A 15,997-nucleotide genomic window follows, 5' to 3' on the forward strand; every position below is an offset into this window, starting at 1 on the left:
AAGCGAGCGATTTCATGCACATTATTTGCTTTAATCCCCTCAAATTAAATAACTTCCCAGCCACAGAATGGCCTGATATTTAGTGAGATATTACAGAAATAAACATACATCACAATGACCAAATTTCAGACGGAACTAAATTTCACAGATTTTATGAAATCGAAAAGCCGCCTAGCTTTAAATCTATCTGTATGAACTTTACAGCGCTGTGACTGGTTGTTTCTTAAATTGTATGTCGTCTTCTTTTGGGGGGGGGGGGGGGGGGCTTTTTCCACCTTTATTGGATAGGACAGTGTAGAGACAGGAAATGAGCAGGAGAGAGACAGGGAGGGATCGGGAAATGACCTCGGGTCGGAATCGAACCTGGGTCCCCGGATTTATGGTACGGCGCCTTATCTACCTGAGCCACGACGCCCCAGTATGTCATCTTCTTAATTCGTGGAATTGTGATTGTTCATTGCTGTCAGTTTCTTGATGTTCCTGTCTTGTTTTTCTAACAACATATGTTGTTAGATATCTTTTCGCTCGCTGATGTACTTTCACTTCCAGTATCTGTCCAAAGAATTTTGAATGATGGTGTATCTTGTACTTGTATCTTAAAAATGCTTCGTGGTGATACGATGCTGTGACTATAATGCTGTTTTCTTGTTCTGAATCCAACCACCTTTTTCATTCCACTCGTCAGATTTTACTATACATTGTACTTTGTGTACGTACATTAGACAGACATTGTTTTAAAAACCAGGAACGTGTGTGTGTGTGTGTGTAGTGGACAAAGCTAATTAAAGCTGCCTGTTAACTCTCCTGCTTGGTACATAAAGTCAAATAAAGACTCCAGCCTGACCTAAATATCTTTTATATCTGTTGTGAAGAGAAAAACACCAGCTAAACGTTGGACATCAACTCGCTGGCTTGTTGTTGAGGACACAAACACTATGTGCTAAGGCACTTTCTCAGAAATGGATAATGACTATGTGAGTCATCCCTCTGGTGGGAATGTATTTACTCATTTGTGTCTGTTTTAATGCATTTAACTAGCAAACTGGTGAGCAATACATTATTATATTACATTAGCTACCATTTGGGCAGCACAGTGGTGTAGTGGTTAGTGCTGTCGCCTTACAGCAAGAAGGTCCGGGTTCGAGCCCCGTGGGTGGCGAGGGCCTTTCTGTGTGGAGTTTGCATGTTCTCCCCGTGTCCGTGTGGGTTTCCTCCGGGTGCTCCGGTTTCCCCCACAGTCCAAAGACATGCAGGTTAGGTTAACTGGTGACTCTAAATTGACCGTAGGTGTGAATGTGAGTGTGAATGGTTGTCTGTGTCTATGTGTCAGCCCTGTGATGACCTGGCGACTTGTCCAGGGTGTACCCCGCCTTTCGCCTGTAGTCAGCTGGGATAGGCTCCAGCTTGCCTGCGACCCTGTAGAACAGGAAAAAGCGGCTAGAGATAATGAGATGAGATGAGATTAGCTACCACTTTTTTTTTTTAGCTTACTCTGGGCAATCAAAACATGGCAATGGCATTTTGGTGGATACATTTATGATTAGGATTTATTCACTTCACTAAAGACATTTACAGGTGCTGACAGCAAATCAATCAAGGTCCTTCCCACGCCATGTGGCAGTGCCAATCTCCGTAGCCCTCGGCCTCTCGCCTATTACATAGCTAGGGTTACAGCAGGGGGGCTAGCCCTTTGGTAACCATGAGAGTTTGACTTCCCACTCACATCTGTATTGCAGTGTGCCTTGCCAGACAGCAGTAGGTACCATTTTTATGATGGCCTTTGGTATGACATGACCGTGAGTAGAACTTGCAATCTCCCGATCAAGAGGCAGACACGCTAACCACTAGGCCAACTCACTGGTAGCAAAGTCATCTGAAATTAAAATTTTTTTTTATTATGCATGGCATTTTCCTGTGTCTTGCAAGAACAATATCATACAGACGAGACGTGATTGTTTTGATTTCCTGAGTGTTGCTTTTCTCCATTTTGGGCCGTTTTCCTGCCTCTTGAGGTAAACAGTATGGCCCTGTTTACGAACACAAGCGAGGAACTTTAACTAATTAGCATAACTATGGAACTGCGTCACACCAAGATGGCGACGTGCAGAAAACATCGTGACCCTGCATCGACCTCGGAGAGTTTTGAGTCACAGGGATGTAATTTGTAGTTGAATAGGTCCGTGAAACAAAAGACGAATATATCTTTTCTCTGTTCCTGCTTGTGTGTTCTCGTTTCTTTCTCTGTAAGATCAAAACATTAGGTGTATAATAACTCCATACTCGCTACCGTGGAGTCGAGCCCATGCGTTCTAAGGCTAAGATAGCTAAGCGCTAGCTAGAATGATTTAGTTATCTGTCCAGAAAAATGACACGTCATCTCTCTAACCTTGCTCTATCTTGCAGTTGCACTCACTAGGCAGGCTTTCTTTCTCTTTTCCGCTGGAGAGAGAGCCGAGTCCGCTGTGTTCGCCCACGCCGACTTGTTTTGGTTAAAAGTGGGTCAAACACCAAACTCCCCATGGTGGTTATGTGATATTGTTGCTCACTTGCTTCGGCGATCTCCGTAATCATAAAATGCGGGACGCTTTTTATCTCAGCAAAACATTTAAACACAGGATACACGGTGTGTGTGTGTGCAACAGTGAAACATCTCAAAACTCCAGCAGCGATAGAAATCGAACATTTTGCCCAGAATTCAACTGTGCAGTCAGAACCTTTAACTGTATTTTTTTTTTTTTTAGCGGGCGCAATAATAATAAATACCAAATAATTACTTTCCGGTACACACCAGTAACATTTATAGTGGGAAACATTTAAGTTGATGTAAGTTGAATGGTTCTTTAGGCAGCCAGAAAATTTCTCTTATTGCATTACTTTAAATCAATCAATCAGTCCTTCCGAGGTTCTTATTAACACTGAGAAGATTTCCAAACAAGTTTCATTATAAAGAATGCGGGAGTAATGATGTGACGGTAATGTAGAGTAATGGTTCCAGGCTGTGGGCTTCCATCAACCAGGAAGTGTGAGGATTGCCTCAACTCCGGTTCGAGTGGACGAGATGAAGTACCAGATGGCCCGCACTCACTGGCACCCCACACCACAGTTCTTCATCGAACCTGAGAAAGTCCACGAGCTCGTCCCTCTGCTCAACAAGGACAAGGTGAGGAGGAACCAAATTTGGTTTACACTGTATGAATTTAATTTGGGGAAAAAAAAACCCTCTGTGCATCATTGTTCTCTCTGTTCCTCAGGTCTTAGCAGGTTTGTACACTCCCGGTGATGGACACATTGATCCGTACTCTCTCACCATGGCTCTCGCTGCAGGAGCTCGGATGTACGGCGCCCAGATCTACAACCCCGCCCCTGTGACCGGTCTCGTCCCGACACCTGATGGCAGATGGGATGTCCAGACACCTTACGGTATCATCCGCGCCAACCGCATTGTCAACGCCACAGGTTAGTTCTACAGCCTGCTTCGAAGGTGAATTCAAGATCACGTCAAATCCAGTTCGGCTAATCTGTATGAAGAACGAGCCTCAGCACTGATCACGACAGAATTCATTCATTTCACTTTTACTTCTCAAAACTAGCCCACATTTTGCATTTACATAACAGACTGATGTTGCTGCTTGCACATTTTTTTCTCTGCTCCTGCTTCTCTCATGCTCTTGTTTTATATTTATGGCTCCCTGCTGAGAGTAGATCTGCTCTCAATTTGCTTGCCTGAACCGTCTCACAGAGGCTGGACTGTGACTTCACGTTGCCGCCTTCCCTATCAGCCAATCAGGTTTCGCCAGCGAGCCGAGCCGAGCCAACAGCACTGATGCACAAAAAATTAAAATGCCAGCGTGTAAATCTGTTCTGTTTATTTTGGCACACTATAACTTAACTAAGTGAAGCTGATGAAATTGACTGAATTAAAAAAAAAAGATTTTCCTTCTTGCATTTCCTTCTTTCTCACTCTTTGTGCATAAATATCCCTTTTTCCCTTCTCCCTCAATAGCCTTGTCTTCCTGACTCTACAGCTCTCTTTACTTTCTTCCCCTTTACTCTTTAGTTCTGACTCTCCACGTGTTCTTCCAAGAATCATTCCTCAGTTTACTTTCTAATTTTGTACCCTGGACTGGACCTGAAACCTAAAACGAAAAAAAAAAAGAGAACGCACATAGCTAAGATGTCAGACCTGGTCAGCGTCAAAGCTCAAGGTCTCTGGAACATCTGTTAGGTTTCTATTAGAGAGCTTGTTCTCTTCACCCTGTTTGCACTCCAGTACAGTTGATTTTGCAGCTTAATTCATTGGACGCTTCTTTTAAATCACTTGATGAATTAACGTAACAAGCTGTATGTTAAATTTTTACTCAGCTACTCTGGAACTACATTGAGTTTTCAGCTTTAGTAGTAACTGTTAGTTTTGCATCGCTCTGCATTTACCAGGGGGCGGCACGGTGGTGGAATGGTTAGCACTGTCGCTTCACAGCAAGAAGGTCCTGGGTTCGAGCCCAGCGGCCGGCGAGGGGCTTTCTGTGTAGAGTTTGCATGCTCTCCGTGTGGGTTTTCTCCAAAGACATGCAGGTTAGGTTAACTGGTGACTCTAAATTGACCGTAGGTGTGAATGGTTGTCTGTGTCTATGTGTCAGCCCTGTGATGACCTGGCGACTTGTCCAGGGTGTACCCCGCCTTTCGCCCGTAGTCAGCTGGGATAGGCTCCAGTTTGCCTGCGACCCTGTAGAACAGGATAGAGCGGCTACAGATAATGGACGGATACGTTTACCGGTGTATTTGTGAATTTATTGAAAGATAAGATAACATTGGCTTAATCCCAGGTGGAAAGTTCCAGTGTTACGGCAGCAAAGTGCAAAGGACAAATAAATTATCTAGCACTAAATAAACAATACAGTCCATATCATGTATTTACTTAAAAGACGGTTTCTTAAAAAAATTCCTGTATTTTTTTTTTTTGAAACGAGGACATTGATGGAGAACTGCCAAATGGAAAATCACCTCAAAAAAACAACAGAGGCCATTTGATATGGGAGTGTTTGAATGAGAGTGTGTGTGCATGCAAGAAACTCATCAGCACCTGTGTGAACTAGTTTTGCTTGTAAGGTGACTGATTTACTTACTGACAGACGTCTATACACACTTACACACTTAAGTACCGATTTATTGACTTATGTACCTACTTACTGACCGCCTGACTGACTTGCTGACTTTCTTCCTGAATTAACTGATGAACTGACTTACTGAATTACTCCCTGATTAACTTCCAGATGTATTAATATACAATCCTGTGCAAAAGTCTAAGGCACATGTAAAGAAATGCTGTAGACCAAAAATGGCTTAAAATTAAAGCTAGACCGCGTTTTAGGTTTTTCAAGTGTAGGTCATAAAAAGAATTTTCCCCGACACCCAATTATTTTTGTTTAGTGGACCAAAAGCTACTGAATTCGAATCACAGACTTCCAATTTTATTAGTTTTTTAATAGAACAATTAATGAATTTATCTCCACATGGCCCTAAATTCTCCGCTATTTTTTCCTGCTTCACCATGACCCAATACAAGATACTACGTCATGCATCACATGGTGGTGGGCTTTCCCTGTTCGCATAAGGCATTGTGGGATACAAATTTGAAACAGGAGAGAAAAATGGAGGACGTGAGTGTGCGAATGAAACGTGAAAGACCGACTACAGTAACGGAAAGAAAGCGAGAAGAAAAGACGTTATGTTATAAGCGAAGGAAAGGAAACGCAGGACCAAACTAATAAATATCGGCGCTCAGCGAGCACCTCGGTGTGATCAGCTGTTCATTTAGCGACAGAATGATGGAACTGTCAGTGCATGCTCAAAGAGAAACCTGCGCATGCGCACACACACACACACGGACTTCCTCTGTCTGCTTGACTGCGCGAAATAGCGAGCGATTTCATGCACATTATTTGCTTTAATCCCCTCAAATTAAATAACTTCCCAGCCACAGAATGGCCTGATATATTTTTTTGAGATATTACAGAAATAAACATACATCACAATGACCACATTTCAGAGGGAACTAAATTTCGCCGATTTTATGAAATCGAAAGGCCGTCTAGAGTTAATGAAATGAAATGTTTCGACATTTAAAAAAATACTATAAGCAGTAATCAGTAAGCCATAATAAATGAAACAAAGTCAATATTTGGTGTGAGACGACCCTTTGCTTTAAAAAAACAAACAGTCGTCTGAGGTCCAGTGAGTGCAGTTTTATGCGGAAATGAGCTGTAGGTTTTCCTGAGCATCTTACAGAACCAGACACAGTTCTTCTGGACACTTTGACTGTCACACTCGCTTCTTCATTTTGCACCAAAATTTTGCCAGTAACCTTCATTATGGTTTCTTTTTTAATCTGAAAAATGCTCTCTTATGGAATATATGTAATATGCTACTCAGATCCAATTTTTTTCCTGTATCATTTAAGTTTCTGCTGGAAAAAACAATGTTTGTATGAAAAAAAAAGGGTGCCTAAGACTTCTGCACAGGACTGTAATCTTGTTGTGAATGACCTTATAGCCAACGTCAGAACTGCTGGTACGGTATGAACTGATATCTCCTGACCAGTCAGAACTGGAGGATTCAGCAGTGTTGTGGTATAAACTGTTTTAAAAGAACGTCTACAGGAAACCAGAATGCACAGGGTTAAACGTGCAGATAAGTTGTTTGGATAATTTAATGCACTTTTAATGTTAACCGATTTAACTGTTATTCAACATTTTGTGTGATACATACTGAGTTGGACTGCAGGCACAGAAGGTACCACGTTGCAAGATTAACCCATTCAGCCACATGGGGTTATTTTTATTAGCATGTCTGTAAGCTGTTGAGTGATGTGAAATATGTATTCGAAGAGATGGTTGTAAGTTTGGTGTGATTGCACACACCCTACACACCACCATACAGTATGATTTACAAGCTACAGAGAAAGAGAGAGAGAGAGCGAGCACGAGAGCAAGGGGGCGTGCAAAGTTACAAACAACTGCTCACTCAATGAGAAGGTTACCTCAGGAGACTTTGGAGCGTTGTGTAACCAGAGATAATCATTCAGCCAGAAGTACAAATTCTTTTTTTTTTTGAGCCTAAATTGTCCGTGTGCCAGTTAAAAGCTTAACCATTGCCACATGTCCAGCTGTTTTATGAAGCATTTCTTGCTCTCTCTCTCTCTCTCTCTCTCTCTCTCTCGCCTCTCTTTTTTTTTTTTACATTTTACACTGCAGACAGCCGTGAGAATAGTTAACTCTGATGAGTAACAGTTCAGTGAGTCCAGACTAACAATATTGCATTAAAACTTAAAGCTAGACGGCCTTTTGATTTCATAAAGTCATTAAAATTTAGTTCCTTCTGAATTGTGGTCATTGTGATATATGTTTATTTCTGTAATATCTCACAAAATATCAGGCCATTCTGTTCTGTGGCTGGGAAGTTATTTAATTTGAGGGGATTAAAGCAAATAATGTGCATGAAATCGCTCGCTATTTCGCGCAGTCAAGCAGACAGAGGAAGTCCGTATGTGTGTGCGCCAGTGGCGGCTGCTGGTTTTTAAAACAGGGGAAGCCCATTTTACGCATTCATCGTAAAACCTGTAGGCCAGATATCAAAGCATAGAAAGGTGTGCCCCATTAGCATAGTGAACTAGACAACCCTACCTAGTGGCAGAAAGTATTTTTGCTTGTACATTTCATGTTATAGTCTGGCTTGCCAGGCTAGTGCCTCATATCCTTAATCAAAAATATCAAACATCCAAAAATCACTGGCTATTCAACGAAGAGCCTTGAACATCATACCCTGATATGCAACACAGAGTCTTTAACACAACACCCAGCTGTGCAACACATCCTTGAACATCTTCTGCAACACAGTCTGGAAATTCATAACCAGGTAGGCTATGCAACACACAGAACCTTGAATATTATACCCAGGTATAACCTATAACACAGAACCCACCATTCTCTTAACATTACTGAACAATATACACACTTCAGATTCATGAACATGAACACTATTTATACACAAATTCTGCCCTCCGCTCCTTTTCCAGAAAATGGTCTGTGACCCTGTCATACCAGCTGGTTGTGCTTTCCAGAGACTTCACCAATTTCTGTTAGCAGCTAGCACTGCAGATCCCAATAAGGCTCAAGCTAGCCTACAACCAGATTGAACTACAAATGAAATAAACGAGTGAATTCGCGAATGATCAAACTGATAGAATGGATGAAAGTTAACGGAGCACAACGAGTAATATTTACATTTATTTACAGAGTAATGTACAGAGACATCAATGAGAAGAACCGTTTATATGAAAAGAAATTCGGACAGCACTTTGGCACACGACTACACTTTCTCGACATCCGCTAGGGACTGACTGATCATACTTCCGTGTTCCTCACCGAAGTACCGCCCTCCTCATGTCTTTCAAACACTACCTCCAATAATCCTTTATCAGCCCGGCTTCTTGTCCCTCCCACTGTCTCGTTTAGTCCCAGAGAAGCCCGGCTTCCCTGGAAGTGACGATTTTGTTGATTTTAACCAATAACAACTAGCCGAAATTGGCTGTTCAGAGCCGTCTCGTAGACTGCAACGGATACCCGGCTGCCGATCAGTGTTGCCAGATACTGCTGACGTTTTCCACCCCAAAATATGTTCAAAACCCGCCAAAATGCACTTAAAACCGCCCAATCTGGCAACACTGCTGCCAGTCCATAGAGCCCATTGAAATAAGAAAGGTTACAGCCTGGCAGCAAAGGTGATTCTCGTAGCGAACTGCAAGTTCGTCAGACATCACTCAAATAAGTTACAGGATAGTTATGAACATAAATACAATCTTGGGCATATATTATGTTATGCAAGTTATTGTTTTAATGAGAATTCAACGTTGTAGACGCCGCAGTTTGGGGAGAGAATTTTAGGGGAAGCTCGGCTTCCCTTGTTGTCTCTGAGAAATCGCCCCTGGTGTGCGCGCATGCACAGGTTTACCTTTGACCGCGCACTGACAGTTCCATCATTCTGTCGCTAAACGAACAGCTGATCACACCGAGGTGCTCGCTGAGCGCCGATATTTATTAGTTTGGTCCGGCGTTTCCTTTCCTTCGTATATAACATAATGTCTTTTCTTCTCGCTTTCTTTCCGTTACTGTAGTCGGTCTTTCACGTTTCATTCGCACACTCACGCCCTCCATTTTTCTCTCCTGTTTCAAATTTGTATCCCACAATGCCTTGTGCGAACAGGGAAAGCCCACCAGCATGTAATGCATGACATAGTATCTTGTATTGGATCGTGGTTAGTGGTGTGCGGTATTATCGGTATACCGATATATCGCGGTGCAGCTTGAAAAAGATACGTATCGCGGTATGAGTTTGACATAGTTCGTCTAATCATGGAACTGTTGAAAATATTTGATCAACTGCTTTTGTTTTTTTATTTCAATGTATAAATCTCGAATAATATAATAATTCACTAGCGTATTTATTGTTTTTGAGACGATAAATAAATAGAAGGTTCCAGAATCCCTTGCTCGAATGCGAAAAATAGTTGCTTGGTCACGCTTTCAAAATGGCAGCCTCCGTCGGCGCCGATGACTACAAGTTCAGCATTGTGAAAAATCCTAAGGGAAAGGCTGCTGTTTGGCAGCATTTCAGCTTAATTATTTGGAAGGGGGAAAGCAGGAGCGAAGAAAACGTTGCTGGGTGCAAAATTTGCAAAGCTATAGTTAAGCGTAGTGGGGGAACAACTAATCTAACAACACATTTGAGATGCCATTATCCGAGTGTTTCGGCTGTTTCGTCGTGCAGCGCTGTTAATAACAAAACCCCCATGGAATTACAACAGACCGTGCAACAGACGAGAACTCTACATATTTCACATTCTGCGCCAAAACAACAAACTAGAAATAATGCATTTTCTAGTACCAAGAAATACGAGAGTACATCTGAAAAAGCACAACGAATCACTTCTAAAATAGCAAGATTCATCGTGAAAGAGACGAGGCCATACAGCATGGTGGAATCCAAGGAGTTCAGGGAAATGCTAGATGAATGTGAGCCCCGGTATCAAGTGCCATCTAGAAAAACTTTCTCAGAGGTCGTCATTCCCAAAATGTATTCCCAAGTTTATGAAGAAGTTACAACCCCGATTCCAAAAAAGTTGGGACAAAGTACAAATTGTAAATAAAAATGGAATGTAATAATTTACAAATCTCAAAAACTGATATTGTATTCACAATAGAACATAGACAACAGATCAAATGTCGAAAGTGAGACATTTTGAAATTTCATGCTAAATATTGGCTCATTTGAAATTTCATGACAGCAACACATCTAAAAAAAATTGGGACAGGGGCAAGAAGAGACTGGAAAAGTTAAAGGTACAAAAAAGAAACAGCTGGAGGACCAAATTGCAACTCATTAGGTCAATTGGCAATAGGTCATTAACATGACTGGGTATAAAAAGAGCATCTTGGAGTGGCAGCGGCTCTCAGAAGTAAAGATGGGAAGAGGATCACCAATCCCCCTAATTCTGCGCCGACAAATAGTGGAGCAATATCAGAAAGGAGTACGACAGTGTAAAATTGCAAAGAGTTTGAACATATCATCATCTACAGTGCATAATATCATCAAAAGATTCAGAGAATCTGGAAGAATCTCTGTGCGTAAGGGTCAAGGCCGGAAAACCATACTGGGTGCCCGTGATCTTCGGGCCCTTAGACGGCACTGCATCACATACAGGCATGCTTCTGTATTGGAAATCACAAAATGGGCTCAGGAATATTTCCAGAGAACATTATCTGTGAACACAATTCACCGTGCCATCCGCCGTTGCCAGCTAAAACTCTATAGTTCAAAGAAGAAGCCGTATCTAAACATGATCCAGAAGCGCAGACGTCTTCTCTGGGCCAAGGCTTATTTAAAATGGACTGTGGCAAAGTGGAAAACTGTTCTGTGGTCAGACGAATCAAAATTTGAAGTTCTTTATGGAAATCAGGGACGCCGTGTCATTCGGACTAAAGAGGAGAAGGACGACCCGAGTTGTTATCAGCGCTCAGTTCAGAAGCCTGCATCTCTGATGGTATGGGGTTGCATTAGTGCGTGTGGCATGGGCAGCTTACACATCTGGAAAGACAGCATCAATGCTGAAAGGTATATCCAGGTTCTAGAGCAACATATGCTCCCATCCAGACGACGTCTCTTTCAGGGAAGACCTTGCATTTTCCAACATGACAATGCCAAACCACATACTGCATCAATTACAGCATCATGGCTGCGTAGAAGAAGGGTCCGGGTACTGAACTGGCCAGCCTGCAGTCCAGATCTTTCACCCATAGAAAACATTTGGCGCATCATAAAACGGAAGATACGACAAAAAAGACCTAAGACAGTTGAGCAACTACAATCCTACATTAGACAAGAATGGGTTAACATTCCTATCCCTAAACTTGAGCAACTTGTCTCCTCAGTCCCCAGACGTTTACAGACTGTTGTAAAGAGAAAAGGGGATGTCTCACAGTGGTAAACATGGTCTTGTCCCAACTTTTTTGAGATGTGTTGTTGTCATGAAATTTAAAATCACCTAATTTTTCTCTTTAAATGATACATTTTCTCAGTTTAAACATTTGATATGTCATCTATGTTCTATTCTGAATAAAATATGGAATTTTGAAACTTCCACATAAGTGCATTCCGTTTTTATTTACAATTTCTACTTTGTCCCAACTTTTTTGGAATCGGGGTTGTAAAACCAACTTACAATATGCTGAATTGTTAAGGAATTTGTTTTACTGCAAACACAATCTGTTAATCATAGTAACACACGTATGCATAAATTACTTATTTTATCTGATTCTGATTTATTTTCTTGAATTAATTTGACCATCAGGAGGTAACTGGAATAAAACTTAAAACAAGTTGTGTTTTAAACAGCACAATTTTGCATTTCGTTATGTGGTAGAATATATAAATCATAATAAAATCAGTAACTTAAGTATGCTGAAGCCCAGTGTGAAGTTGACTTTATCTAGGGTAGGACATTATTGATGTTAGACAATCTTATATCTGGCTGGAAGTGACAGCCTTTTACTCGTGTTTTTCCATTCTTTACAAAAAGCTGCCAGATGTGTTGTGATTTTTTTCCCTCTATGCTCAAACATTACAGTGTTTGTCTAACATTATTTTTTATTATTCAAATTTGTGTAGATTGACTACATTGTAATTTCTTTTACACACGGGCTATTTAGCAAACTACTAGTACATGTAACTAGTTAAATAGTTAATTGTTTAATAATGATTACATTTGTTTCCTTACATAATTGTTTTGCTTAACGAAAAGAAGTGCCATTCTTAGACTAAAATATCATGATACGTATCATAATACGCTGATCATGTATCAAAAATTCTCGTGATACCCATCCCTAATCATGGTGAAGCAAGAAAAAAATAGGAGAGAATTTAGGGCCATGTGGCCCTAAATTCATTAATTGCTCTATGAGACAAAAAAAAAAACCTAATAGATTGGAAGTCTGTGATTTGAATTCAGTAGCTTTCGGTCCACTAAACAAACATAACTGGGTGTCTTTTTTTTTTTGACCTACACTTGAAAAATCCGAAAGGCAGTCTAGCTTTAAAGTGGCTAAGTTAGGGCATCAGTTAAAATACATGTCTCATCTCATCTCATTATCTCTAGCCGCTTTATCCTGTTCTACAGGGTCGCAGGCAAGCTGGAGCCTATCCCAGCTGACTACGGGCGAAAGGCGGGGTACACCCTGGACAAGTCGCCAGGTCATCACAGGGCTGACACTAATACCCCTTTTCCACCAAATCGGTTCCAGGGCTGGTTCGGAGCCAGTGCTGGTGCTGGTTCACAACTCGTTCAACTTGCGAGCCAGCTGAGAACCAGTTTGCTTTTCCATCGCTCGCGGTCCTAAGAGAAGACACGTCATTACGTCGCTGTATACGTCAGTTACGTCGTTGTATACGTCATTACGTCGCTGTATACGTCAGTTACGTCACTACGTTTGCATAAACCTTGGCACGAATATCGAAGCAAAAACAACGTGGAAGAAGCAGCAGCAGCAGCAACAACAATAATAATAATGGATGACTTCGCGTTTGTACAGCTGCTGCTTCTCGTCACTTAAAAATGGTGATCTTTCGCGGTCTTGTTATTGTTGTCGGTCTTAACAACTCCGCCCCCCCCGCTGACGTAAGCGGTTCTTTCCTCTGGCCCAGCAGAGAGTTGGTGCTAGCCTGGAACCAGTTTTTCTGGCCCCAGAGCCAGTTCTTTGTCAGTGGAAACAGAAAACCCGGTTCCAAACTAAGCACTGGCCCCGAACCAGCCCTGGAACTGCTTTGGTGGAAAAGGGGCAATAGACACAGACAACCATTCACACTCACTTTAGAGTCATCAGTTAACCTAACCTGCATGTCTTTGGACTGTGGGGGAAACCGGAGCACCCGGAGGAAACCCACGCGGACACAGGGAGAACATGCAAACTCCGCACAGAAAGGCCCTCGCCGGCCACGGGGCTCGAACCCGGACCTTCTTGCTGTGAGGCGACAGTGCTAACCACTACACCACCGTGCCGCCCTCAAAATACATGTACGCCGCCATATTCATCCACACCACTATTAAGATACTGTGAAAAGTCAAAATGAGGCCGTGGGATTGATGACATATTGTAGAAGTTGCTGAAGCCAGATCCAGGCGAGACCCCACCATTTGCTTACTGCATATTTTACTGTGGCGGTTTTGCTCGTGATTTTTCTCATATTTAGTGCAGTTATTTTCATTAATCTCATTTTTTTTAAGGACCATATTGTCGTATTATTTCTTTGAACTGTGTTCTGTGAAGATAACTCCGTATTGCACAGCATTTGGTTGTAAAAACGGTACTGGTTGGTCAACTTGCCTGCTGGGATTGTCATGGTATGTCTCCACTAGCTCATGGGAAGCAACTTTGACGTCATGACGGCTGCACCGGTTGAACTAAAGAGTTCCTTATAAATGACGCATTTTCTCTATGGTTATTCCACTTTAGATACAGACAAACATTACAGAAACACTGTCCTAGAACTGATATGGTGACTAGAATCCTGTTAGTTTTCAGTGATCAATTCGTTTAAGTTTTAAAGATAGACTGCCTTTCAGATTTTTCAAGTGTAGGTCACACGCGGACTTCCTCTGTCTGCTTGACTGCGCGAAGCAAGCGATTTCATGCACATTATTTGCTTGAATCCCCTCAAATTAAATAACTTCCCAGCCACAGAATGGCCTTTTATTATGTGAGATATTACAGAAATAAACATAAATCACAATGACCACATTTCAGAAGGAACTAAATTTCACCGATTTTATGAAATTGAAAGGCCGTCTAGCTTTAAATGTGAAAATAATCAATATCCTTTCAGAATTACTACCTCGACTTAGTGCTACTTTGAATTACATGTCAAAGTGCTTAATTACAAGCAAATTCATGTTTTATGATTCATTTCCTTTAAAAATTTTATTAAACCTAAGTAGCAGATTAAGGCAAAGTAAAAAGAAACAGTTTGGGCTTTTTGGGAATGTTTAAGAAGATCATCATCTTTACCTTGCAAAATAGGCATGCCTGATATTACAAAAATACTGTATCATATTCATTCTTGAAGGCATTTGTACGATTCATGACATGGTTTGCTAAAAATTTCCCAGCAGTACGATGATAATCTAATCTTCTATTTAAAAATAGCACTTTTATTTATTTTAAAAATGTTGAAGACTAAAATAAGTATAAAAACAACCTGTAAACATTTTATTATTTTTCAGTTTAAAGATTAAACCTGTAATTACATCCGAGGTCTGAACTCAACTCTGAATACAGACCTTCGGAGTTTTCTTTTACTTTGAACTCAAAAATGGCATTTTCATTGTTCACCACAATGATCTCGGATTACGACTCGTTGGTGGCTCGAAGTTGGCTGATCCCAAGTTTATACTTGGTTTTGAAATTAGAATGTTCTTGTAAAACTGAGAAGACAAGACCAAAATATTCATGCTAAACTCATTTTCGACTCAAAGGCCCTATAAAGCTCCATAGATGTTCATGATCTCATTGGTCCACAGGTTTCTGGGCACGGGAACTGGGCCAGATGGTTGGTCTGGAGCATCCCACTATTCCCGTCCATCACCAGTACGTTGTGACGTCGACGATTCCCGAGGTGAAGGCCCTGAAGAAAGAGCTGCCTGTGATTCGGGATCTGGAAGGTTCGTACTACTTGCGTCAGGAGAGAGATGGCTTGCTGTTCGGGCCCTATGAAAAGGAGGAGAAGATGAGGCTGCAGGACTCATGGGTCCGAAATGGAGTCCCTCCAGGTACCGAGTACCACCCAGTGTGATGTGATTCCGAATGGGAGTATCCATTCTCTCATTATATAAAGGCTCAGATTATTAGACCTTCAATCTGTACTTTGAACAGAACACGGTTTATGAATTCAAAATAATTTTATTTTTATAGAATTTGTGCTTATTCACAATGTTTATCAACCTCTGACTAGGTTTTGGTAAGGAGCTGTTTGAATCAGACCTGGATCGCATCATGGAGCATGTGGAAATGGCCATGGAGATGGTTCCTGTCCTCAAAAACGCCGACATCATCAACATCGTGTCTGGACCGATCACATACACCCCAGACCTGCTGCCCATGGTGGGGCCACATCAGGGACTCCGCAACTACTGGGCCGCCATCGGCTTTGGGTAAAAACTCACTGTGGCCATTTTGAAAGTGTTTATTAACACTTTGTAAATTAGAAAATCATTATCTGTTTACGCTCTGCTTCTTACAATCCAGTGCTGTTGAATACTCAGATCTGTTGCTCAGATGGTGACTGATTTTTCACTAACAGCATCTCTGATAGAAGTTCTGGCTGTAAGAGACCGGCCAGTTTATATTAATACACTCGGTGTAATACATTATCATTTCTATAATAACAGCTCATT

At 41.6% G+C, this 15,997-nt stretch overlaps 1 protein-coding gene across 2 annotated transcripts in view; it reads left to right on the forward strand.

Annotated features, from left to right (window-relative positions):
• Positions 1–15,997, forward strand: part of dmgdh (dimethylglycine dehydrogenase) — a 47,511-nt gene that overhangs the window by 6,145 nt on the left and 25,369 nt on the right. For both annotated transcript variants that reach the window (XM_060935410.1, XM_060935411.1), the window contains 4 exons: positions 2,996–3,160; positions 3,252–3,456; positions 15,125–15,373; positions 15,556–15,754. In XM_060935410.1, the coding sequence (XP_060791393.1) occupies positions 2,996–3,160; positions 3,252–3,456; positions 15,125–15,373; positions 15,556–15,754 (818 nt within the window). The remainder of the gene's footprint in view (positions 1–2,995; positions 3,161–3,251; positions 3,457–15,124; positions 15,374–15,555; positions 15,755–15,997) is intronic.

Source organism: Neoarius graeffei, chromosome 12, assembly GCF_027579695.1.
Source record: "Neoarius graeffei isolate fNeoGra1 chromosome 12, fNeoGra1.pri, whole genome shotgun sequence".
NCBI lineage: Eukaryota > Metazoa > Chordata > Actinopteri > Siluriformes > Ariidae > Neoarius > Neoarius graeffei.